The 27,139-nt window shown below is 45.4% G+C and overlaps 1 protein-coding gene across 2 annotated transcripts in view; it reads right to left on the bottom strand.

The window, feature by feature from the left end:
- Clgn (calmegin) overlaps window positions 1-27,139 on the bottom strand; it is a 37,645-nt gene that overhangs the window by 5,450 nt on the left and 5,056 nt on the right. For both annotated transcript variants that reach the window (XM_075977889.1, XM_075977888.1), the window contains exons 2-13: window positions 26,679-26,831; window positions 25,467-25,543; window positions 24,901-24,959; window positions 22,476-22,617; window positions 12,014-12,095; window positions 10,621-10,813; window positions 9,728-9,917; window positions 4,334-4,447; window positions 4,067-4,217; window positions 1,528-1,743; window positions 303-428; window positions 1-10 (exon numbers count right to left, since the gene is read on the bottom strand). The exon at window positions 1-10 is cut by the window's left edge and continues 153 nt beyond it. In XM_075977889.1, coding sequence (XP_075834004.1) covers window positions 1-10; window positions 303-428; window positions 1,528-1,743; window positions 4,067-4,217; window positions 4,334-4,447; window positions 9,728-9,917; window positions 10,621-10,813; window positions 12,014-12,095; window positions 22,476-22,617; window positions 24,901-24,959; window positions 25,467-25,543; window positions 26,679-26,822 — 1,504 coding nt within the window. In that variant the 5' untranslated portion in view covers window positions 26,823-26,831. The remainder of the gene's footprint in view (window positions 11-302; window positions 429-1,527; window positions 1,744-4,066; window positions 4,218-4,333; window positions 4,448-9,727; window positions 9,918-10,620; window positions 10,814-12,013; window positions 12,096-22,475; window positions 22,618-24,900; window positions 24,960-25,466; window positions 25,544-26,678; window positions 26,832-27,139) is intronic.

Below are 27,139 nucleotides of genomic sequence, written 5' to 3'. Positions count from 1 at the left end.
CATATGCTCTCTGTGGCAGTTTAACAAAAGCTGTTCTTACTAATAGCAAAGCACGCTTTTGATTTTATTTTTTAAGGCACAGTCACCAATTACTGAAATGGACAGCGTGTGCTCATCATATAACATTTATCTACCGTTTCTTTTTGCGCTAACTCACAAGGTACGTAACACACGCTCGGTAAATCTCACAGGAAACGGAATTCATTGCATTTACACCGAATTTGTTATGCTGCTTGATTCCTACAGCCCTGGAACACAAGCAAGTCTGGAAAACAAAGCTGAAGAAAGTCTGTTCTCTTTACCTTTACTTTTCTTGGCCAACAAAATGAAGCAATTACTGCTATGGGCAGCCCAGCCATCACAAGGTACACGAGCCAGAGCCACGGGCGCTCCTCTGCTGCTGTCGTTAGCTGTCTGAGCACACCGGGCTGTGGGGGAAATCAGCACAGGGCGTTCACCAATGTCCAGTGGGAATTAATTATGCTCATTTTGTATCACACACTATACACACACACCACACTACAATACTACATCACACGCACTACACACACTACATACACACACCACATGTACACACTACACTACATGCATACTACACACAGCACACACACACTCATTATACAATACACACTATACACATGCACACTACACACACACTACATGCATAACATACCACATGCACACACTATATAAACATACACACTCAGTACACACATACACACATATACCCTACACACACTACACATATACACAGATACTACACACACACCAAAAATAAAAAGAAGAAAAAAACATCTTTGATAATATGTTCTGTTATTTAAAGAACTTACTAATAAAATCACTGAGGTATTACTGTCTTTTTCTTTTTATAGGAACAACTTCACAAGTGACCCTTGTGCATGAACTTTATTTTAGTAACATAAAATCTAAGGTCACAACATATTTTACTTGTAACAATCAAGAACCTAAAGACACCATATGGGGGAGGGGAACGGTTTGGCAGATGAAGGTCCCTAATGCGCATATCCAAAGCTGGCACCCACATAAATGCTGGCTGCAGTGGCCTGCATCTATAATCCCAGAGCCCTCATGGTAAAGAGGGAAGTGGAGACAGTTTCTGGGGGCTCCCAGGCCAGCTGGGCCGGAGCACATGGCACTGCAGTTGACCCAAACAATGATGCTGAATTTAGAATTCTCGGTACTTCTCTAAGGAAAAATATTTGAAATGCATATTGATTCCTGGTAACACTTAGGCTTGCGCTGCCAACATGAAAACACAAAGAAGTATTTCTTACTGCTGTAAACCGCAAGTAGGATTTGAATTTCATTAAAGCTACCGTGATTTAAATAGGGAAGGAGGACACAGGCATCTGCATGATGAGTTCACCGTAGAGTCTACGCAGCAAAGCTAAATTGTCTGTAAACTCGATTCCAGCACGCCTCCTTGGTGTTTAGTAATTGCTGCACCTGTGCACACCCACAGCCAGGGCTAGGGCCCAGGGCTCCCGCCCACAGTCACTATTGTACCTCATTAGCATTTGCCACCATTATCTTCAGTGCCCAGCCATCGGCAGCCCAGCGATCTGCTACCTCCTTTTCTGAGCAGATGATAAAATTATCGAAGTAGATGTTGGGAGTCATGGACCAAAGCTCTAAGCCCAGAGCACTGAAAGAAGTCAGAAGGAATGGGTGATCATCCTCAAAATAATCAGGGTTAGGGATTTTCTGAGGACTCCAGATCCCCTGGAAGAAACAACAAATGAAAACATTTTAAATAAAGTTATGCCACTAAACAAATGAAAAGAAAAACAAGAGCCTCTTTTTAAGGGACAGGGAGATGGCTCAGTTGGCAAAGAGCTTGCCCTTGTGTGAGGAATGAGGGCCCAAGTTTAGGCTCCAGCACCATTTAGAAAACTGGTCCTGCAGGACAGGCCTGTAATCCCAGACCTGGGAAGATGGGGACACCGTGACCCTGGAGTTTGCTGGCAGCTGGTCCACTTGAATCAGAAAGCTCCAGGTTCAATGACAGACACTGTCTCAAAAATGGTAAGACGAAGGGCAAACACAAACACACACACACACACACACACACACACACACACAATGCTATATGAAGAAAGACTGCGGTGAAGAATTAGAATCTATAACCACATTTGTACAGTGAGAGTCATCAAAGAGTCATTACAAAGACACACTTGAGGGTAAAATAAATAGTGGGAGCAAGGCCAGATCACCCCAAAATGTCTGACAGTCTAAAAATTCTGAATTTTGAGTGTGAAATAAATAAGGAGTTCATAAAGCACAGACACTGACTTTTGAAATGGACAACGTTAGTTCTCTCCATGAGATTTCATTTATTTACTTCTGAAACAGAACTTTATTCCACAGGAAGCATCAACTGTCTACTGGGAAGAAGAAATATATAAAATGAGACAGGGCTGTCCTGGAACTCATTATGTAACAGATAACGCTGGCCTCCAACTGTCTCAGAGATTCACCTTTTTCTGCCTTTCAAGTGCTGGAATTAAAGGCGTGAACCACCGCCACCTGGTTGCTATGTTTTCTCTTTTTGAAATTGATACTTTATTTTTTAAGACCAATATTTTTGATTTGACCCTAGGTCTTTGGACTGTCTAGTCTCTGGTTCTTGGTCACCAAAGCCGTGTCAGGTAGGAGTTCCTTCTTGTGGAGTGGGCCTTAAGTCAAATCAGACATTGATTGGCTACTACCCCAAGTTCTGTGCCACCATTGCTCTAGCATATTTTGTAGGAAGACAGCTTGTAGGTCAAAGGTATTGTGGCTGGGTTGGTGTCTTTGTTTCTCTTTTAGGAGCCTGTAGAGTACATCTTCCCACAAGCACCAAAGAGACTAGAGCATAAGGGTGAAGGTTCTGTGTACCCGCACCAGAGAGACTAGAGCATAGGGGTGAAGGTTCTGTGTACCCGCACCAGAGAGACTAGAGCATAGGGGTGAAGGTTCTGTGTACCCGCACCAGAGAGACTAGAGCATAGGGGTGAAGGTTCTGTGTACCCGTACCAGAGAGACTAGAGCATAGGGGTGAAGGTTCTGTGTACCCGCACCAGAGAGACTAGAGCATAGGGGTGAAGGTTCTGTGTACCCGCACCAGAGAGACTAGAGCATAGGGGTGAAGGTTCTGTGTACCCGCACCAGAGAGACTAGAGCGTAGGGGTGAAGGTTCTGTTTACCCGCACCAGAGAGACTAGAACATAAGGGTGAAGATTCTGTTTGCCCACACCAGATATATTAGAACGTAGGGGTGAAGGTTCTGTGTACCCGCACCAGAGAGACTAGAGCGTAGGGGTGAAGGTTCTGTGTACCCGCACCAGAGAGACTAGAACATAAGGGTGAAGATTCTGTTTACCCGCACCAGATATATTAGAATGTAGGGGTGAAGGTTCTGTGTACCTGCACCAAAGAGACTAGAAAGCTCCATGTAGGGGCTAGCTTGACTTCTCCATGTTAAATGAGTTGTGTGGGTGTTGTCTTCAGCAATGTGCACCGCCCTTATCAGTTTTTAGAGACTGACCCTTTGTCTTAGCAACAGTTGGGGTTGTTTGAGGATTTCCATGGTTCCCCTTGGCCAACAACTCAGTTGAATGCAGCTCGGTCCAGTCACTGGGAGACAGTCACTGGGAGACAGTGACCAGAGATGGCCATTTAAGACTCCGTGTCCCATTACCAGGAGTCCTTATTAGTATCACCTTCATATATTCCAGAAAGTTCCCACTGTACTAGATTTCCACCCCCCAAAGTCCCCCAATTCCAGAGATCTCTCCTTGCACTCTGTCTTCTACAACACCCCCCATCTGATCCCCCAATTCCCATCCCTACCTACACTGGTTAACCTGTAAAATCTATTATATTTCCCCCTCCCAGGTAGACCTGCGACTCCCCCCCTAGATTCCTCCTCTTTACCTGACCTAAATTAGTAGACTTGCTTTGACTTCATAAGTTACAAATTGAACTTCTAAAAGCTAGCAGAACATTGGTGAAGATCAGATAAAACAACTCAACCTTATTATGGAACCGGGACAGTGGTTATCACCTGGTAGTCAGGATTACTGATCATGGGCGGTCTCCAGACTCCTCTGTATTTGGGGTTATCTATCATGGGTGGCTTCCACTCGCCACAGCCAATCTGACAGGCTGGGTTAGGCATGTGTGGTGCCTCCCATTCACCATCCATGTCGTCATTCCTGAAGTTATTAGAGCAGAGGTAATATGTTAGCCTCCAGCCTTTGCAGGAAGCAATAAAAATTAGTAAATGATCAGGATACACTTGGCACCTTTCCTGGAATTGAAGAATGCTTACCAATCATCAGGTTTCTGAGCATTAGGGTTGGCGATAAATTCTGGTTCATCATCAAGCCAGCCATCAGGTTTAACAGCACTTGAGTCTTCTATTTGGGCAGGTTCATTTTCATCCCTGCAAATGCATTATTACAATCTATCTACTGTTTTAGGAAGTTCTTGAATACACATGTCAAAATATCCAGAAGGTTCTGCAGGAGCATGTCCTATCATTTGGCTTGGGTGCCTACTGAGGGCACCATATACCCCCAACACACACACACACACACACACACACACACACACACACACACACACACACTTCATTTGCTTGTTATATGTGTTCTTGTGTTCCACACACGTGTGCACACACATACATGACATGCTGAATCTTTCTTTTATCACTCAAGCTCGGCAGAAATGATGGACCAATGCCTGCTGATATGGTTTGGATTTTCTGTGTGGAAGGCTCGGTCCCCAGTGCAGCCAAGTTCACAGTGAGGTCTCAAGGAGATAATGGATCATGAGGATTTTGATTTCATGAATGAATTAGTGTATTTTCAGATTCCTGGCTTCATGGATTTCAAGCAGGGGATTTTGTTATAAAGTGGTTCCCCTGTTTCCTGGCTGCCACAATGTGGGCAGCTTTGCTTCTAAAGTTGCCTCTTCCCAGGGTGTCCTGACGACATACCCACCAAAAATGGACCCAGGCACCTATGGCTGAAATGGCTGAAACTGAGCCCAGGTCTTTCTTCTTCTGCGCTGATGTCTAGATATTTTCTGTCACAGTGAAGGAAATCTAACACAGAAACTGGCACCAAGGAATGTGGTCATTTCCATGACTAGCCCTGACTGTGTGGTTCCAAGGCCTATGGAAGTTGTATGGATGTGGGAATAGCTTGGAAAAGATTGGAGATTTGGTCTAGAAAGAGCTTTGAAGGCTGGAGCAGGGCTCAGTGGGCAAGCCCAGCAACGGCTGGCTCTAGTGAGAGCAGCTGCAGAGAGGACGCAGACAGAAGAGCCTGCCCGACAGCCGGGAGTTCGGCGTCTCCAGCCCAGCTAGACAGTGCAGATCCTGCCATTCGTATTGCTGTAGGGAGCTTATTTCCTCTACGTTAAGACATTAGCTCTTTACTGGATACACTATAAAATATAATCTTTCCACTTACTACTTTCTCGGGCTTTAACAAATTCACATTTATTTATTATCCCTCTGTGTGTGTGTGTGCAGACATACGTGCATGTGTATGTGCATGTATACTTATGTCACAGCACACAGGAAGTTAGAGGGCAACTGTACAAGTTGATTCTCTCTTCCATGAGGGCTGTGCTCACCAACCAGGTCCAGTGGCAGGCGCCCTTCACCTGATGAGCCATCTCACCAGCCTCATGTGGTTTTAAATATATGGTTATTATTTAGATAGGAGCTCACGTAGCCCATGCTAGCCTGGAACTGTCTATGTAGCCAAGACTAACTGTGACACCCTGATACTCCTGCTCATATTTTCCCGGTGCTGAGCTGCAGGTCTCTCACACGAAGCCTGACTTTTAACCCGAGTCCACAGCAATTCCTTTCGCCACATACAAACCATGTTTTCAAGCAGGTGAGTTGATTTATGTTTTATGATTTTTCTAATTTATGTCATACTTAAAAAAGATTCTTTCTAACTCAATTTTTGAAAATGTAAACACTCCATTTTTAACTCTTGTATCTTAATTTAACAAGTAACCCAGACTCAGGCAGAAAGCCCCAGGGAGCATGAGCATGGTGAGGAGGAGGAGGACTGAGGCGTCACCTTCTGTGGTAAAGGGGACATCTTGACGCCATCAGCTCATTCATGGTTTCCCACAAGAACCTCAAGCTGAAAATCAGACTAAACCCAGTTCTGCTAATGCACAGACCAGGGGGACCCGATCAGAGCCATCTCTGAACAACACACAGCTTTTCTTTGAGCACCTCCTAACCTAAACCTAGCATATTTCACCAAACATGAAGCTGTTACCTACAGCTTCTTGAGTTTGAGGGTAACTTCCTTTTTCTGGGTACACAAACATGAAGGTGCATGGCTGTTTCTGACAGCACAAACACTTGAACAGATCACATGACCCCTTTAAAGCAGCCTGGGGCTCCTGCCCTATGGAAAGTTTGCAGTTAGCCTGAGAGGAAAGGCATCCCCTCTGCAGCCAGTGTCTCTCTGAGTCAGTAGGAGCTGACGGGTAAAATGGGAGCGACATGAATATAAAGGAAAGCCTGTGAGACAGCAAACAATGGAGCATACACACCTGGAGCTGCCAGGATGCTCAAGGAAGTGGTGGCCAATCTACACACAACACAAACCGCATAATTTACGCACCACACAAACCACATAATCTACACACAACACAAACCGCATAATTTACGCACCACACAAACCTCATAATCTATACACTACACAAACCACGTAATCTACACACCACACAAACCACACAATCTATACATGACACAAACTTCATAATCTCCACACCACACAAACCGCATAATCTACACACCACACCAATCACATAATTTACACACCACACAAACTTCATAATCTCCACACCACACAAACCACATAATCTACACATGACACAAACCACGTAATCTACACATGACACAAACCACATAACCCACACACCACACAAACCACATAATCCACACACCACACAAACCACGTAATCTCCACACCACACAAACCATACAATCTCCACACCACACAAACCGCATAATCTACACACCACACAAACCACATAATCTATACATGACACAAACCATATAACCTACACACCACACAAACCACATAATCAACATACGACACAAACCACATAATCTCCACACCACACAAACAGCATACCCACATTCTAAGAGGCTCAAACAACTGGAAGGAATACAATCATGAGGAAAAAGAAGTCCATATCAGAACACAGAAGAACCACAGAGCCGAAAACTGGGAATGGGGGGAAATTCCTTAACACTGAAAGCAAACGGCACATTAGGTAGGGAGCATTGAGCCACCACTAAGAACTGCAAGCCTCAAGGAAAGGAATGCCTTCTCATAGACAACTGCCCAGGTGTGCTTAGTTGTCAGGGAACACGCCCTTCACAAACTATGCTGATAGAAACACATTTCAGACAAACAACAGCTGGGAGAACTCATTGAAAGCAGAGAAAAAGAACCAAGTGCATGCTGCCTGCAAGAAACCCACTTTAAGGCCAACAGGATGGCTCAGTGGGTTAAGGTGCTTGCTGCTAGTATGATGGATGGCCTGAATTCAGCCCCTAAAATCCCCATGATGGAAAGGAAAGAACCAATATCTCAGGTTGTCCTAACTTCCACACAGGCACTGTCGGGCAGACACACACACACACACACACACACACACACACACACACACACACACCATATAAACACATGGAAAATAAAGCAGTAAAAAATTCTTAAAAATACTTGACAAACTTAAAACAATATTTCAGCAAGGAAGTGATGTAAATGGTAGAAAAAGACCTGATGCTGAGCAAGATTAGGGAAATGTGAGTTAAACCAGAAGGAGTCCACTGCAGACCTTTTAGAATTGCCAACAAGACAAGGAAAATGGAAACTAAATGCTCTGTGTGCAAAGCAGCCGAGCCCTTGTGTGAGGCAAACAACACAGGCCTCAGGAAGGTTGGCAGCTTCTCATTGATTCACACACACATTTCCTGAAGAGTCCAGCAAATCTATTCCTCCGCATCTACCCTCAACAGGGGACATTATGTCTGTCCACAATTTCGTCTGTAAATGTCTACCACACATTTACTTGTAATTACACTCAACTGGAGAATCCTACAATTTCCCATCAATCTGTGAGTGGATGAACCAATGCTGACCCATTCCCAGTATAGCATAACTGCCGCAGACACACACATCAACCCAGGTCAGGCTCAGGAGACGGACAGAGACACCAGGTCCTATAAGAGTTCATTTTACATGGTGCTTTGCCAAGCTACAGAGACAGAAACCTCATTGGGTGAAGAATGCGAGGTCCTTCTGGGAAGATGAAAATGCTGCAGACATCTGTGTGTCCATGAGAACCCATAGACCTATGTGCTGCAAATGAATTCAGCAGAACTTATATTTCAGTGTATCTAAGAATGTAAGTAGAGCCCAGAAAAAGACATAAAAAAGAGAACAGTGCTGAGGGTGGGCCGTCAGTCAGCATCAGACAATGGTCACTCCACCTCACTGTACTCAGAAAGCAGGGAAAGGACAGTTATGTCAGCAAGTGTGTAAAATCATTTTATTGTCTCATAGGAATCAAAGAACATTTTTTTTAACTTGTGAATTTGCATTCACGCTGCTGTGAAATCTCCTTCTGGTAGGCAGAAGGACGCTATTTCTAGACCCAGTTACAAAGCATGGTGGCGGTTTCAGGGTGCTGTCTCCTCTTTTAAATCACTATTTCTGAGGTGGGATCTTAGATTCCATGAGCACACCTAAAGGGAGGACCACATAGGGAGGACAGAAACCTCCTGGGATCAGCCACTTGAGCCTGTTAGGAAGTGGCAGCATCTCCACAAAGTCAGAGTCAGAGCCCCTCAGCCAGGCCACCTCTACATCCCTGTCTCAACCCACGGAGGCAATAGTCAGTGTCTGTTGTCTTTGCCTGGTAAGTTTGGGGATATTTGTTACACAGCACAATCTAACACAGTGGTTAAATACAAAAAGAAATATATTCTACTCAGCAAACCTTCATTAAGGGTTATGCAGCTGGCAGGAGAAAAACTATGGTTCTTAGGAATAAGAGCACATGATCTTTAAGCAAAAATCACAAAACATATCTGAAGAACAAAGACTAGCTCAGTAGAAAGAACTACAGTGGCATCCTTCACAATCATCAACTGAATGCATTTCAGTGAAGGAAAACCTTCAGTCCCCCCAAATGGAAACAAACACACAGCTGGTAAAGAGGGGTGAAGCTTCAGCATGATGATGGGGTGAGCCCCACAGAAGCCTTCTAAGATGCTGACAGAACGGCAACCTAGAGCCAAGTTGTTACTAGACAACCACAACCACAAACAAAACCAACCAACCAACCAAATAAACAAAATCCCCAATACTCTATAGGGCACCTATAGAAAATGCCACACACATACGAAGAACAAGCCAGGAATTAAAATGAAAAGCTTGATGTTTCAAACTCATGGGTCTTCCCACAGAACTAATATCATAAAAATGAACACATGATGAGAAAAGGCAAAAAAGTAAAAATATTACAGAAAATTTTAAGTTAAAAAAATAGGAAAGTGCAACATCCATTTCTGAAAATTATTTCATACGAAATCATCAAAGCAAAGAAAATTGTCGCTGATCCACCCTGACCAGCTGAGCTCAACAGCCTGCAGCAGGGAGCCCTGGCTTACCAGTCCTCTGGCTTCACTGCGCTGGGGTCAGGGATCCGGGCTCTGTCATCCCACTCGTCTGGCTTCGTGTCATTGGGGTCATCAATTTCTCTGGGGGGATTGATAGGTGGGGCCACATCCTCCAACAAGCTCCCTTGGTTCACAACTTTCTGATCAATGAATATTTCAAATGTATCATCCGGATTCAACACTAAGGAACAATTTTAACACTTATAGTTAGTATTCAGACAGACACTGCAAAGATAATCTTCTAATAAAATGACCTGAACTTTATGGATACAATTTCCTCTTAACTAGGAAAACCCAGTGTATTGCATCAAAACTCGCTGAAACTAGCTACAATATTTTCAAACATAAAGACACAATCTGTTTTAAACCTATTTTTTAAAAAATGAAATTTCCATCGTTTCCACAGGTAAACTACTCAAAAACTAGCTGACTCTGGTGGGGACTCATGGCCACAAAGTGTCCCTGTTACAGTTATACAATGTAATCCGATCTTCCTCTTATTAAAACAAACCCCCGGAACTTAAGAGGTCGCAAGTATATTACAAAGAACTCAAACTGTTTTAGAACCATTTGAAAGTTCCGGATCCAGTACATACCACCCCTAAAAACAGATTTTCCTACAAACCTACATTTCCCTACATAAACCCCATGTAGCAGACAGGGTCAGCAAAGTTGCCCCAACCTGTGACTTCCATCCCTTCTGAACTCCCCCGGCTCCTATTGGGCACATTATTTATTTTCTCCACATGTTGTTATTTAACACAGCTCATCCTCTCCCAAAGATAAACTTCTTAAAGGTAGAGACATTTGTTTCTCCTGAAAGCACAGGCCGTCAGCAAGTCTGTGGTCACCGAATGCTTTGAGTGAATGAATGAATGGCATACCAAGAGTATAGAGGTGAGTCTTCCTGTCTGTAAAGAACTCTCTCAGATCGACATCTGGAGGTTTGGCGTGCTTCTCTTCAAAAGCTCCAGTTTTGGGATGTTTGTGTCTTAAGATAAAATGCAGCTTATAATCTTCTCCACATTTATCTGGTCCAAACATGATGGTATAGGACGTTTTATCATAAAAGTCTTCCTTCAAAGAGATGATGGTCCAGATTAGTCCAGAGTCACAGCATGGTCAGTGATCATTCTCTCCAATGGTGGAGTTTACAAAGTACAGTTAAGTGCCAACTTAGTGAAGAACTAACCCAAATGACAATAAAGACAGGTCAAAGTGAGAGCTTTGGTGTCAAAGTAACGCTTAGAGAAGCAAGTGCTACTTCTGCCCTGAAGGTGCAGGGAAGCTGGTGCCTTAGCAGCACAAGAAAGCTTCCTTCAACACTTTATGCAAATACATACCAACAGTTCCTAGGAAATCCAGCACATTTACAACCCTAGGCTATTACCATTATCTAGGAAGATAACAGAAATAACTCTTAGAGAGGAACTCCGGATTTCATTCCCTGTGGCGCTTATTCCTCTGGCCCGTTATTCTGCACTCAGACACTGCAGCTGCAATGCCTCCACTGCCATGCGACCGAGCGCGTGTGGCTGAGTGAGCTTCTGAGCACTCTGGATCCCCACACCATCACACCTCAAATGTGGAGATGACAGTCCCCACCTTCGAAGGGCTCTCTGAGGACTCGCTGAGTCCAATAAAGTCCTTAAAGGAATGCGAGCCAATGATGTTTTTGCCATCCTTTCACTAAGACCCTGACCTACAAGACCTAAAATGAGAGCTCCTTCAAATGGCCTCTCTTTCGTCCTCAGCTAAAGTTCTGACGCACTGTGCAGCTCGCCCACAGCCAAGCCATCTCAACACTACCTGAAGTCGCCTCACCTCGGCTACAGCCAGATGGCGCTCCTACCATGACTGTTTCTTTTGCAGAATGCTCTAAGAAGTGTCCCAAACCTGTCAGAACCCGAAGGCTGCTTTAGTCTTTTCTGTGTATTTGGTGACACTTGAAACAGCCCATCTTTTAATGTGGGCTTCAGGCCACTTCTGAGCAAACTTGGGAAGAACTCCAATTTGATGCCTCATTAGCATCTCTAAGCACCTGCCACTTCTATCCGCAGATGGGCAGAGTTATTTATGCTATATCTTATATCTCCATCAAGTAAAGCAGCTGCATTATGAATCCTGAGGGCAAACTGTAAAGACCACGTAGACTCACGTTGGAAAAAGACATAGTTATTATTTTCAATTGAAAACGAACTTTCCGGTTGTTGTCGCCCGCTCCTTAGAATACTTACTGACTTTAACAAGGTGTTCTTAGATATTAAAAAGTCATACCAGAATCAAATCATCAGTGTCTGCTAGCAGTTTGATGTATGCACCTCCACAATCAATACCATCTTGAAAATTTACTTCATATCTAAATGGAGGGAAAAAAACCACACTGCTGATAAATAAAAGTTACTCGTTTTTCTTTAAAGTATAGCGAATTACTCTCAATTCCTTTAAGCAGAATACTTCACATTACTGCCATGCTCACCTAATGCGTCAAGTCATGATGTTAAAATAGAAAAGTATTAAAAATAATTACAACCAACCAGAGGAAAACCAACCACCCCATTTACATAATTTTCCCAGTCAAAGTATTAGGGGGAAGATAAGAGAGTTTTAACTAAACTGCAACAGGAAACCCCAAATTCTGATGAGGAAGGTTCTCCCTATATTCTCCTTCTCGATGGAACTGGGTATCAAACCCAGGGCCTCCTTCAAGCTGGGTAAGTACTCTACGTCTGAGCCAATCCCCAGCCTCTGTGTTCTGTGTGCTCTTAGCTACAACAGGTTTCTCAGAAACTGATGATAACACTGGAGATTCGGAACCCAGTACTAACTTTTGTTTTAATTCAACTGCACCTAAACCATGCTCAATAGTTTGAATTTATTGAATTAGATTTTCACTCAATAACTTGGGGTATTTCACACCAAAATACCCACGAGAAAAGTGAAACTTCCACTGTCAGTGTGACACTAGACACCCAAGTCTCTCCTAGATTTACAACACCCTAGAAGTCTCAGCCAAATCTTTCTATTTTAGGTTGTTTTTAAGGAAATAGTATTGCTAAAATAATAAGACATAAGCTTAGGTATCTGATAAATGAACAAATCATGTAAAGAAAATCCATGAAGGAGTTGTCAAAGTAAAAAACAGTTAAAAAAATGAAAAAAGATGTTTTTTTTTACATGAAGTGAAACAAAGAGATGAAAACTAAAGAAACTGTACACAATGCTGATTATTTATAAATGACTATAGTTTTAAATGTTTCCAGCAACTTCAGAGACAAGATGAAAAAATAAAAAAAGCATACACAACCTTCCAGCTTAAACCCAATTGGTATACACATTTGAATCAAAAACAGAGAAAAGGAAAAAGGAAGGAAGGAAGGAAGAAGACTGTGAGCGAGTCTGCATAGCTTGCAAGCCTGCGGGCACCACCCCTGCCTGGCTCCTTCCAGGCTGTCTGCAGGAGGGCTCCAGGCACAGACTTTCAAGTGGGAAAGCCCTAAACTGCTTCTAGATTCTTCCACCTGCCCCACTGCCCCCTGTGTGAGCACAAATCATTTAATAAGCTTTGGATCTGTTTGCTCACCTATGATGTGGGACGTGGCCCTCAACTGCTTAAAGATATTAAGGGTATCTTCATGACAGGGAAGCAAAGGCTCAAACACGTCACATTCTGTTAAGGAACTTAATAAAAACAATTTTAAAAAGTTTCAAAATCAAGGAAAGTGTGTTTCTCTGAAAGCGTGCGTTTCACTTAACACACAGCTTGCCAGTTTCTTCACGGGCTCATATCTCTGAAGATGAAAATAGAAGAAACGACGCCTGGTCTGGCTTAAAGGTTGCCATTTTCTGGAAAATTAAATAGAAAAGATTACTGTATTCCAGATGACTCCAGGAAGAAGGGTCCTCCAGGAAGTACAGACACTAGAGGAACACCACAAACTGGCTCTATAGACAGGAACGTGGCTTTGCTGTCCCGTCATGCTGAGGTTCAGCCACTGTTCATTTCTTATCCTGCAATCTTTCTGTTTCTGAACATTAGCTCTGCGGGGCCTGCCTGCCTCTCAGATACTTGGGAGGTGGAGACAAGGAGGACCCTGAAGTGAAGTCCAGCCAGGGCAACTTGGTGAGACCTTGTTGCAAAATAAAAAGTACAACCGGGGCAGGGATCTCAGAGGCAGAGCACTGCCCAGCACACGCTAAGGTTTGCCTTCCATTCCCAGCATCGTCAGAAACAAACCCACAAACAAATTGAACATTAACTTGCTAGCATAAATCATACACAGTGGACTGGGGAGGGGGCGGTCAGCAAAACGTCTGTCGTCATATAAGGAGACTGCCGCTAAATGTGCAGCCAGCAGGAAACGGAGAACACAAACAGTATCTGTGAGTCGGATTTCTCAGGAGTATCATTTACTGAATATTCTACGAAACAGTTAACGGGAGAAAACTAACTTAGATGGTCAGCCATACCTGGGGAAAACAATATTAAAGCTACAGAGGATTTTTATATGCAGGACTTCTTCAAATCTTTCATGGGCTAACGTGCTTTCTTCTTAGGCTAGGCCTTCTCTAATTTTCAAAGGCTGTATGATCACACAGCACATCGAAGCTGGATGTTTCTTTGAGACCCATGCATGAACTTTACCTTCTGGGTATCCCTGTCTGAAATCTGAAATGCTCTAAAATCCAAAGCACTTTGGGTCACACTTGGTCAATCAAACTGTTTCAAATTTCAGAGCAATAGATAGTTCTAAGTGCTTTGAGGATTGAGAGAAATTTAAAACAAACAAATAAAAAAACACAGAAAAATTGCTAATTTATTGGAGTTTTTGAGGCAGAGTGTGGAGCATACTAGAGACACAATAGAGATATAAAACGGAGAGCCGAGACAGCCCCAGGAAGGGTAGAAGGAGACAGCATCCAGCATCCATCCCTCCAGCCTAGACCAACTTTAAATCAGGAAGTGGAGAAATGGCCAGTGGGAGGCTTCCAAGAATGCCAGCTAATGCTGTGGGCACTGACCTATTTGCTACAGAAGAAGCCCACATGCAGCCTTCACAACCCCACCTCAGCGTAGGTAACTGGCAAGAAATCCACACCACTGAATTACCCTTAAAATAAAAGTGCCCAACTCATACAGTGCCAGGCCCCTCCCAGACTCCCGATGAACAGCTTCATTCTAGAACTTGCCCACCTGTGGTCCCACAAAGCAGCTGAGCAATTCCAGTTCCACACCCATCCACCCTCATCCTGGAAAACAGAAAAAAAAAACCCTGCCTTAAACAGATTGGCCCACCAAGGCTCCAAAAAAGAGGCTGAGGCAAATCAACCCGCAGACCCTGGAAGGCTCTGGACATCTGCATCCACTTCGAGCACCCACCTCAGTCCACCAAGGTCCTGCCAAGGAATCAGCGGTCAAGCCTGGACACTGGTGGGCATGTGCCGCCATAACCAAGAGCATCCACTGCATCCTCCCAGGCCCTCCAGACTGAGACTACATGACCTTCAGCTGTCCAACATGGCCCGCGCTATGGCCCCAGAAATCAATGTGTTCCCTGTCCCTACTGCTGAGAGTGACACACCATGCCTGAATCATCTGGAGCATTCCCACACCCACTAAAACAAAACAAACGAAACACCAAAGCTGAGGAAGCTACCTGCAGCTGCATGCAGTGCAGAACTTGCTCCATCTGAAAGAGCTGCAACATGCTGACAGTGACCTCACAAACCCCAGCCACCTAAGCCACTGAGACACCAGCAACCACTGGTTTTATAGCTAAAGATGCTACATGACACCACACTACTGTGCCCACGTGGAACTAAAGCCAGCGTGGCCTACCCAACCAGCATCTAGGATTCCTTACCAGGAAGATGCAGTTTACTGCAAAAGCCGCTGTGTGGAGGCAGCCGACCTGAATTCTAGGGTGCTCAAGGACTCCAGGGAAATCCACTGGAGAAATCTGTGTCTGAAACACATGATTCTTCAAGTCTGAAACATCTCAAGAGGAATTTCATGAAACCATGAGAGAAAGGCACTGTGCACGCTGGGAAGCAGATGCTGTAGGGAAAACCGCACAGGCCCCGAAAGCGAACGAGATGGAGAACTCACGGAGGTTACAAAACCTAAAGCTAAAGATGCAATCAAGAACACCTTAGCCAGCAGAGCTAGCCTTTCAAAACAAAGGGAAAAGAATCACTTCCTAGGGCAAACAAAACCTCTGTCAATTCAGCACCAACAGACCAAGCCTTACAAGAAATTCAGAAGGGAATCCTACTTTGGAGGCAAAAGGACGATAGTGACCAACAGAGAAGCACATTAAAACATAAAACTCAGACCACACACACACACACACACACACACACACACACACACACACACACACTCACACACATTTAAATAATCAGAGATGAACAATAAGAGAGAAGTCAAACAACAAAAGATTACAAAACAAAAGTGTATTGACAAAATTAGAGAAGCCCTGGTCACAATAGCCTTGAATAGCAACAATTTAAACTCCTCACAAAATGTTAGACTTGCTGAGTAAATTGAAGAAAAGTGAACTAAACAAGCAAACAAACAAACAACATCAAAACCCCCAAAACACAAGAAGAGGAGCCAACCAATTTTTCACATATGAAGAGGTTCACAGAGGTGGAACACAAAAAGATTTGCCATTCAGCGGGAAGAGGACAGTTCTGCTCACGTCAGGCAGGAGGGACTGGGAAAGGAGACAGTCACTGTACCGACAAAGGGGTCAGTTAGAGGGGATGGAATCCCAAGCAGTGTGGGTGTGAACTGGAGACTTCAGCACCACGTGTGTACAGAAAACACAACTAGATTACAAGGAGAACCAGTAATTGCGGGGACACTCCTATACCCCCCAATTTAACAATGAACAGATCATGTAAGCAAACAGTCACTGGATTTAAACTATTCCAGACCAACCAACAGTTACAGAGTGCATCCCCAGCAGCTGCAGAAACACATCTACCTGGTAGAACCCAGGGCTTCCTCCAGGAGAGACCACATGCTAGTAAAAATTAGAAATAATTATTAATTATTAGAAAAAATTAGCACAAATTAGAAATAATTATTAATCAATTAATGTTTTGGCTATATGAAACATTCTGGAGCAAAAAGAAAAAAGTCCTATTAAAAATATACGCACGATTTTAATCCCAGCACTCGGGACTCCGAGGCAGGCGGATCTCTGAGTTCGAGGCCAGTCTGGTTGGTCTACAGAGTGTGTTCAAGGTCAGCCAGGGCTACACAGAGAAACCCTGTCTCAGAAAACACAAAGTGCAACAAGCTTACACAGATATTTCTCAAAAGAAGAAACACATGAACAACAGTATAGTAAAAGGCACATGTGGTCATAAATCAGGAAAACAGTAAAACCTTACCCCAGGTGGAAAGACTTTAATGAAAGCAAAAACAAAAACAAAAACCCAACCAGCAACAACAAAAAACCCAAACAAACAAAAAACAAAAAACACACAAATAAACAAAACTGCTTATGATGTCAAACAGGGCAATTTTATATATTGGTGGTAGAATGATATATTAATACAGCCACTATGAGAAATGGCACTAGATTTCTCAAATGGAAATCAGAACTGCACTGGAGCCGTCTGTCAACACTCCCAGGACTGTAATCAGTGCGTGAGATGCCTGCACGCCCAGCCTTCACTCAGCACCATATTCTCTATGGCCACCATGCAGAATTAACTGGGGTGACCACGGATGTTTGGATAAGGAGGTGGTCCGTATGCTCAACAGAGTACTGCTCAGCCACTTAAAAAGATTAAACTTTTATTCACAAGGACACGGCTGGGACCATGGGACATCACATTGAGTAAAATAATTCCGGCAAAAAACCTGAAGATATATAACACATGGTCTCACTCCTTTCAGAAGTAAAATATTGATTTTATAGAGGTGAAAAGGAGTCGAGGAAGGAAAGAGGGAAGATGAAGATCAGGGACTCAAATACAGTTAGAGGAGGAGGAGGGAGACTACAGAACACTCAGGAGAAGGATACAGAACACTCAGGAGGAGGAGGGGGAGGAGGGGGACTACAGAACACTCAGGAGGAGGAGGGGGACTACAGAACACTCAGGAGGAGGAGGAGGAGGAGGGGGACTACAGAACACTCAAGAGGAAGAGGGGGACTACAGAACACTCAGGAGGAGGGGGAGGAGGGGGACTACAGAACACTAAGGAGGAGGGGGAGGAGGGGGACTACAGAACACTCAGGAGGAGGAGGAGGAGGGGGACTACAGAACACTCAAGAGGAAGAGGGGGACTACAGAACACTCAGGAGGAGGAAGAGGAGGAGGAGGGGGACTACAGAACACTCAAGAGGAAGAGGGGGACTACAGAACACTCAGGAGGAGGGGGAGGAGGGGGACTACAGAACACTCAGGAGGAGGGGGAGGAGGGGGACACAGAACACTCAGGAGGAGGGGGAGGAGGGGGACTACAGAACACTCAGGAGGAGGAGGAGGAGGAGGAGGGGGACTACAGAACACTCAAGAGGAAGAGGGGGACTACAGAACACTCAGGAGAAGGGGGAGGAGGGGGACTACAGAACACTCAGGAGGAGGGGGAGGAGGGGGACTACAGAACACTCAGGAGGAGGAGGAGAAGGAGGAGGAGGAGGGGGACTACAGAACACTCAAGAGGAAGAGGGGGACTACAGAACACTCAGGAGGAGGAGGAGGGGGACTACAGAACACTCAAGAGAAAGAGGGGGACTACAGAACACTCAGGAGGAAGGGGAGGAGGGGGACTACAGAACACTCAGGAGGAGGGGGAGGAGGGGGACTACAGAACACTCAAGAGGAAGAGGGGGACTACAGAACACTCAGGAGGAGGGGGAGGAGGAGCAGGACTACAGAACACTCAGGAGGAGGGGGAGGAGGAGGACTACAGAACACTCAAGAGGAAGAGGGGGACTACAGAACACTCAGGAGGAGGGGGAGGAGGGGGACTACAGAACACTCAGGAGGAGGGGGAGGAGGAGCAGGACTACAGAACACTCAGGAGGAGGGGGAGGAGGAGCAGGACTACAGAACACTCAGGAGGAGGGGGAGGAGGAGGACTACAGAACACTCAAGAGGAAGAGGGGGACTACAGAACACTCAGGAGGAGGGGAGGAGGGGGACTACAGAACACTCAGGAGGAGGGGGAGGAGGAGCAGGACTACAGAACACTCAGGAGGAGGGGGAGGAGGAGCAGGACTACAGAACACTCAGGAGGAGGGGGAGGAGGAGCAGGACTACAGAACACTCAGGAGGAGGGGGAGGAGGGGGACTACAGAACACTCAGGAGGAGGGGGAGGAGGGGGACTCAGGAGGAGGGGGAGGAGGAGGACTACAGAACACTCAAGAGGAAGAGGGGGACTACAGAACACTCAGGAGGAGGGGGAGGAGGGGGACTACAGAACACTCAGGAGGAGGGGGAGGAGGGGGACTACAGAACACTCAGGAGGAGGAGGAGGGGGACTACAGAACACTCAGGAGGAGGAGGAGGAGGGGGACTACAGAACACTCAGGAGGAGGGGGAGGAGGACTACAGAACACTCAGGAGGAGGAGGAGGGGGACTACAGAACACTCAGGAGGAGGAGGAGGACTACAGAACACTCAGGAGGAGGAGGAGGAGGACTACAGAACACTCAGGAGGGGGAGGAGGGGGACTACAGAACACTCAGGAGGAGGAGGAGGACTACAGAACACTCAGGAGGAGGAGGAGGAGGAGGAGCAGGACTACAGAACACTCAGGAGGAGGAGGAGGGGGAGGAGGACTATAGAACACTCAGGAGGAGGAGGAGGAGCAGGACTACAGAACACTCAGGAGGAGGAGGAGGAGGAGGAGGAGGACTACAGAACACTCAGGAGGAGGAGGGGGACTACAGAACACTCAGGAGGAGGAGGAGGAGGGGGACTACAGAACACTCAGGAGGAGGGGGAGGAGGGGGACTACAGAACACTCAGGAGGAGGAGGGGGACTACAGAACACTCGAGGAGGAGGGGGACTACAGAACACTCAGGAGGAGGAGGGGGACTACAGAACACTCAGGAGGAGGAGGAGGAGGGGGACTACAGAACACTCAGGAGGAGGAGGGGGACTACAGAACACTCAGGAGGAGGAGGGGGGACTACAGAACACTCAGGGGGAGGAGGAGGACTACAGAACACTCAGGAGGAGGAGGGGGACTACAGAACACTCACGAGGAGGAGGAGGAGGACTACAGAACACTCAGGAGGAGGAGGAGGGGGACTACAGAACACTCAGGAGGAGGAGGAGGAGGACTACAGAACACTCAGGAGGAGGAGGGGGACTACAGAAAACTCAGGAGGAGGAGGAGGAGGACTACAGAACACTCAGGAGGAGGAGGGGGACTACAGAACACTCAGGAGGAGGAGAGGGACTACAGAACACTCAGGAGGAGGAGGAGGGGGACTACAGAACACTCAGGAGGAGGAGGGGGACTACAGAACGCTCAGGAGGAGGAGGGGGACTACAGAACACTCAGGAGGAGGAGGAGGAGGACTACAGAACACTCAGGAGGAAGAGGAGGAGGAGGACTACAGAACACTCAGGAGGAGGAGGAGGACTACAGAACACTCAGGAGGAGGAGGAGGACTACAGAACACTCAGGAGGAGGAGGGGGACTACAGAACACTCAGGAGGAGGAGGAGGAGGACTACAGAACACTCAGGAGGAAGAGGAGGAGGAGGACTACAGAACACTCAGGAGGAGGAGGAGGTCGAGGACTACAGAACACTCAGGAGGAGGAGGAGGAGGACTACAGAACACTCAGGAGGAAGAGGAGGAGGAGGACTACAGAACACTCAGGAGGAGGAGGAGGGGGACTACAGAACACTCAGGAGGAGGAGGGGGACTACAGAACACTCAGGAGGAGGAGGGGGACTACAGAACACTCAGGAGGAAGAGGAGGAGGAGGACTACAGAACACTCAGGAGGAAGAGGAGGAGGAGGACTACAGAACACTCAGGAGGAAGAGGAGGAGGAGGACTACAGAACACTCAGGAGGAGGAGGAGGTCGAGGACTACAGAACACTCAGGAGGAGGAGGAGGAGGACTACAGAACACTCAGGAGGAAGAGGAGGAGGAGGACTACAGAACACTCAGGAGGAGGAGGAGGAGGGGGACTACAGAACACTCAGGAGGAGGAGGGGGACTATAGAACACTCAGGAGGAGGAGGGGGAATTACAGTACACTCCACAAAGGCAGGCAACTATAGAAATCTTCTTTCAGAAAGACCCAGAAAGAAAGTCAAGACACAAAGAGGTGATAAGCGTTTAAAGAGACAGAAAGGTGAATTTCCATTACACAGTGACTGTAGCAGTCAAAGCTTTTCAGATCTCAGATTAGGCGTGCTCCACACATACATATTTGATATGTACTGACATGTATTGACATGTATCGACATGTTTTGGCATGTATTGACATGTACACAAACTCCAAAAGGCACCATAAAGTTCAGCAAAAATCAAGTGCCAATTAAAGCATTTAACATCAAATATTTTCATTTCGGCCCATCTGACTACTTTTTGATTCTTGATCCTTTTTAAATTTTCAAAACAATCATTTCACAGTTTTGGAAATTTTTAGATGTGTTTTTCTGTTTGTGTTTTATCTGGCAGACAACACTTTCTCCTCAGTGACTCATACAGAAAACACTCCATTTATCCCTGACAACTTGAATTTTGTATTTGTTTTCTGCACATCCCTTCCCAAATGAGCAGTGCATTCATAAAGTGATGCTCCTTGCACCTCACTTCCTAACTTTTAAGAGACTGAGAGTAAGGCCTCAAGGAAGGGTGGGGAGACGGCTCAGTAGTTAAAGTGCTTGACCCCAGCTTTAGGACCAGAGTTCAGATCCCCAGAACTCATGTAAAATACTTAAGAAACTTGGAGGCCAGCCTCAGAATGTGGATGCAGGAGATTCACAGGGCAGGCTGGCTAGGGAGACACGCTGCAGATCGAGAGACTCTGTCTCAGGGAATAAGGTGCAATTGCATCAAGGACGATGCCAGCATCAAGCTCAGGCTCCACAGGCTTTCGCGTACACATATGTACAATTGCACTCAACGCCCCTCCCCCTGCCACCTCCACACACACCACAGAGAGGGAAAAAAGTAAAAGAAAGAAATTACCAGCAAAGTCAGTTAGTAGCAAACAATACCAATGTGGATACTGGTCCCACTAAGTATTTGTAATATTATTTTAGGTGGTTCAGTTAGCAGGGAAGCCCTCCTTGTCTTTACATAGTATGGAATGGCCACAGAAATGGGTTCATCTAGACTAGAGCTTAATCCCAGACAGGGTTTCCTCCTAGAATCAGTCTGCAGCCTTGAGTGGCTAGGCATGAACAGGTCATCAGCTGGCCATGCTTATGGTTTTGTTCTGAATGTCTTAGGCCTACCCTAGCAGCAAGGAACTAGAAAAACTAAGATAAAGGTGTGACTTCACCATCCTTTGTGGTGACAGAATTGTGTGTACCGGACACGCGATGTATAGTTTATCACTAAGCTGTTTGTCCCCCAGAGACCAGGGTGTGGTCATGGGTGTGTGCATTTGTATACGGACCTGGAAAGGGAAATGCGGATTTTTTGTTGTTGTTGTTGTACATAGCAGCAAAACCTGACATACATTCAGATGCCGAATTATACCAAACTAATACCAATTAAAAAGTCTTAAAACTTACTGAACTATCAAAGGTCTATCAGAGAAAATAAAGGGTTTATTGAGGACGGCAGATATTGCATGGTGCTTGGCCTTAGACTTCAGAACCAGCCCTCGGTCGCCAGGCACCTGGTCTTCCTTCAGCTCCTCTATTTCCCATCTTCCTAAAGGAGAAAGCGAAGTAAGTGAGCAAAAACAGAAGACGCACAGAAGATGCTCTTTCCCATGAAAACTGACTACGGAAAAATAAAACCAAATAACGCATCAGGAAATAATATCTGCCTCTGCCGTTTGTAGTTCCCTTCCTTTCTCCCTCTCCTTCCTCCTCCTCATTTCCCTTTTCATCTTTCCCTTACCCTCCACCTCTCACTCCCCCACCCCATCTCTTTCTCCCTACCCTTTCTCTTCCTTTCTCTCTCTCTCCTCTACTTCCCACCCCTCCCCTTTTCTTTTCCTTGCCAGTGTTCAGAAACTGGTTTCATTTCGTTAACCTCAGCTCGGAAGACTAATAAATAACACGGCAGGTACACTTCTAAAATGGGTGCAATTAGGTTTTCTCGACGTACTTTCAATAAAACAAATGATAAAATACAGTTTGTCTCATAAGGTCTGTGAATGCTGACTTTAAAAAAACAGTGTATAAAAGCAAGTGCCCTTCCTGTCCAAGCGCACCCTTTTGACCAAGAGCAAAGTTTGCCTTGTAGGACACTTAAAATAAGATGAAAAAAAAACCCACACAAAAATAAGGCGATCTATTTAAAAACTCCTATGAGACAAGCTGAGCAGTCTGCCCCAGGGTGGAGCCAACCGACTAGGAAACGCAGGCAACACTTCAAGCATCTTCATGGCAGCTGCTGCAGGTACTTCAACCGCGCTGGAAAACTATCTCACCAGACAAACCCCGCCCCGGGTTAAGTCATGCGACCGAGAGAGCTTTGGGCCAGAAAGCAGCAGCATCCCAGAGAAGCACTAAGCCAGCCAGTAACAAAGCCCAGCGGGGGCTCTGGCCCGGGAGTTCAGCCTTCCGGATCTGAGTGTTACTGCCTTGAGACCATGGGGCTACGCAGCTGGGCTGACTGGAGTCCCAGAGTTGGACATCACTCTATTCTCTTTTAAAATAGGGGGAAAATCAACTTATCTTAATTTCAAAATTAGATGTTTGAAAATTATGCATGTTTGTTCCAACTAAGCTCAACTCAGCAAAAGATGGTGATTTTGCTACGATGTTTCAACTCACAGTGATATTTATGGACACTAATTAAATCACTAATGCTCGAGACTGCTTTTTTCTAAAAACAATGCAACTGCCACAACTCTTATGACCAAAGCAGCTTGAGGTTTAGTCTGTTGTTTTGTATGGACTTTTGGGATTTAAAAAGAAATCTTAAAGATTTTCGAGAGCAACACATTGTACGCGTCTGCTCACATCGCACTCAGAGAGCTCTGGCAGGGGAGCGCAGGGCTGAGGGCAACCTGGGAGACATAGTAAGACCCATCTTAAAAATAAAAGCCCGCAGGTCTCCCTAAAGCACACCCCCATCTTATGCTTTTACAGAGTGAACATCTGGCTTCGTTTTTCTTAAAACAAAACAAAACAAAACAAAAAAAGACTGTAAAGTGCTTAAACACAGTTGCTTAAATCAAACATTCTGGGTTTTAGTGATGCCGGGCTTAGTGGATTATTTTTAGCAGTGTATTCCCTAGACTCATCGTTTCTTTAAGGGGAGCAGTTCTATAAACGGCTTTAGATTGACCTTTGCACGGTCCATGTGGCGTGTACACACATGTGGTGGCCGGAGAGAGTTGCTGGGATAGAGGACAGTTTGTATAGATGAAGGCAGGCACAGTCTACATCTTACACAACAGAAGCTGCGAGAAGGAAACTGACAACGGAGGTCTGCTGCGCGTGCTGAGTCTGAGCTCTAGCCGTATGCTTGTGTGACACCCCCCATCCTGGTCGCCTGCAGCACAGGACACAGGATGCTTGAGGAGGCTGCTTCTAGACCAGAAGGCAGACAGTCCTTCTGTCATTTTCCAAGTAGCCTTTCTCGGGAAGAAAATATGACCCTGAAAGACACTTCCACAGCCGAGCCTGCAGACAGCCCCACCAGGGACCCTGTGGATGATGGGCAAGGCTGAAGCTGAGGGCTGCAGAGGTCATAATCCACCTCTGCTCTTGATCTATGAGTGCCCAGGCTTGAGGTCAAACATCCAGAACAGCACCGTGCAAGCTAACCCCCTGTGGTCAAAGTCCAGCTAAATTTAAGAGTCAGAAACTGGCTCAATCGGGCAATCCCTGCAACACTGAGGAGGAACAGCGTGAAAAATCGAGCATTGCATTGTGAGGGCCAGGTGGCCCTTGTGACCAGCATAATTTAACAAAAAAATAATCTCAAAAGCTAGTGAACATGGGCTATTGTTATTTAATATTTAAATAAGTATTTTACCATCATATATGGAAATTTCTGAATCCTTATCATCCTTCTTTGCTTTTGATAAGACCCACCTGTAAATAAAGGTGAAGACAGATATTTGCCATTAAAATAAGATTTGCAGTTTATAGATAAAATGAATGTAAAAATTCAAGATATTAGCCAACATAATCAGTTTTCATTCAAAATGAATTAGTATCAAGAAGTTAGCCAGTTAATCTAGTCTGCTCTTCCATATCGGTGTGGGAGTGAACTCAGTCTCGGAGTGGGAGATGGGGTGGAGCACATAGCTAACGACTAGCAGAGGCTCGGGAGCGTTCTAGCCAGTGGTGTTAACCAGCACAGATAGGCACACCATTGCTGTGGCTGCAACCGAAGCTCGGAACAGCCACTGTTAATGTCTGCCCTAGAGAACGAGGAAATGCTGTGGGTTTTCTTTGCACTGCGAATTTGCATCTCTCTTTGTATAAATACGTAGCTTAAAATCATTCTGCCAAGACACAGGAGAGCCATTCTCAGAGACCAATAGCTTCAGGAAACCCGCCAAGTGGAAGTAGACGCTCTCCTGCAGGAGTACTCACCCAGCCAGCCTCCCACTGTCGAACGTTTCCGTAAAGTACACTTCTCCTATAGGTAGAGGTGTCTTATATTTAATAGTCTAGAAAAGAGATTTTTTTTAAAGCCAAAGTTATTCATTTTTGCAAATATCTGAAGTCATCCTGACAGTTCAGAACTTAGCACACGGTGCACATTGACAGTAGAGACTCCAGGTGGCACGGGCTCTTGTTGCAAAGCTCTTGTCTTAGTAATATCAATGACACCTGCCACTTTGGACAACTGGTGTCTGGGAATATAATGTTGGGTGTTTTTCCCCCACATCTTGTCATCTCACCAAATACACTTATGAGGGGCTAGCACACGTGTCCATGTTCTAAAGATTCCACTTTTAAAGACCCTGTTAACAGGATATTTGCTCCAGATGTTGATTTATTCAGCATTACTTTGTAGATTATAGGACTAGGTTTCAAAAGAAATACCTTTGCAGAGATTGAAATTTAAACGGGAACCAAAATATTCATGACAAACAAATATTAACACTTACATTTCCGTATTAAAAACTCACTGAAGATGAGATGAAGCAATGGAATCTGTGAGAACTTCCTATTTATGACCTGGGCCCTCCAAACAGAGGCTAGCATGGAAGGAGAGTGGCTTCTGGTCTTCGCAGGATTCCATGTGAATACACTCAGTGTGGAAGCTCCAGATGGTTCGAGTAGATGAACCAAAACCTCTGTAAAGTCCCAAGGTGCCTGCCGGTCACCACCTCAGAACACACACCTTGACAGCTGAGGCAGGGTCCTGGCTCAGCCCCACTGAAGCCACCTTGTCACTTCTGCCTTTAAAATCCGACCTCCTTGTGTGGTACCTTCTACCCACAGAGAAATGGAAGCCACTTCTTTACTTATTGAAAAACCACAAGTTATGGCACCTTCCATTTTGTCTGGAAAGGTCTGATATCGTTAGAACTAGAACTCAAGGCCTTTGTCTTTGCTAAAGAACTCGGTCCTCTTTAACCAGCAAAAACCTCCCAGACTCGCTGAGCACAACTCGGGCCGGTGTCACAAACAATGTTTGCTGTCGGCACTTGAAGGACACTGATGGAAAAAGCAACATTTTCCTACGCCCTGAGAAGTCCGACCCCGTCAGGAGGAAGGGGATGTGTCTAGAGAGACCTGTCACTCTAGAGAGACCACGGGAAGAAGAGCTTACAACTCACGTCTCAACTGTCTTACCCCTGAGGAAGGTTCGTCTTCTTTAATACTACTCTCTTCTGAATTCTCACTGGCGTCTTCCACCCCAACACCGTCACTCACGAACTCTGCATTGACAGCGATGGCCAGAAGACCCAAGCACAGACCAACACCTTGGAAACGCATAGCGACTACCTGTGAAATTAAAGCAGCCAGTGAAAAGTCAGGCATGGAGGCCGTGTGGTAAGAACCACAGGAAGAATCAATTTCTTCTTTATTCTGGGAATGCTTTCATTGCCAGCAACATTATTTAAATTAAGCCTTGGACAAGTAAAATAACTTCAGATTTTCAGTTCTAAGTTTTCTTCCAAAATCAAAAAGTGAATGGTATAAAAATACTAAGATTTCGCAACAGTGTCTATCAAACGCAAATAATATGATGATTCATTGAAAAGAAAAAAGCTATAATGATGCCTAAATTTTCAATTATATTATTTCAAATA

Source organism: Microtus pennsylvanicus, chromosome 6 (assembly GCF_037038515.1).
Source record: "Microtus pennsylvanicus isolate mMicPen1 chromosome 6, mMicPen1.hap1, whole genome shotgun sequence".
Taxonomy (NCBI): Eukaryota; Metazoa; Chordata; class Mammalia; order Rodentia; family Cricetidae; genus Microtus; species Microtus pennsylvanicus.
Note: the sequence above shows the minus strand (reverse complement) of the source record. Positions and strands in the feature narration are given on the sequence as shown.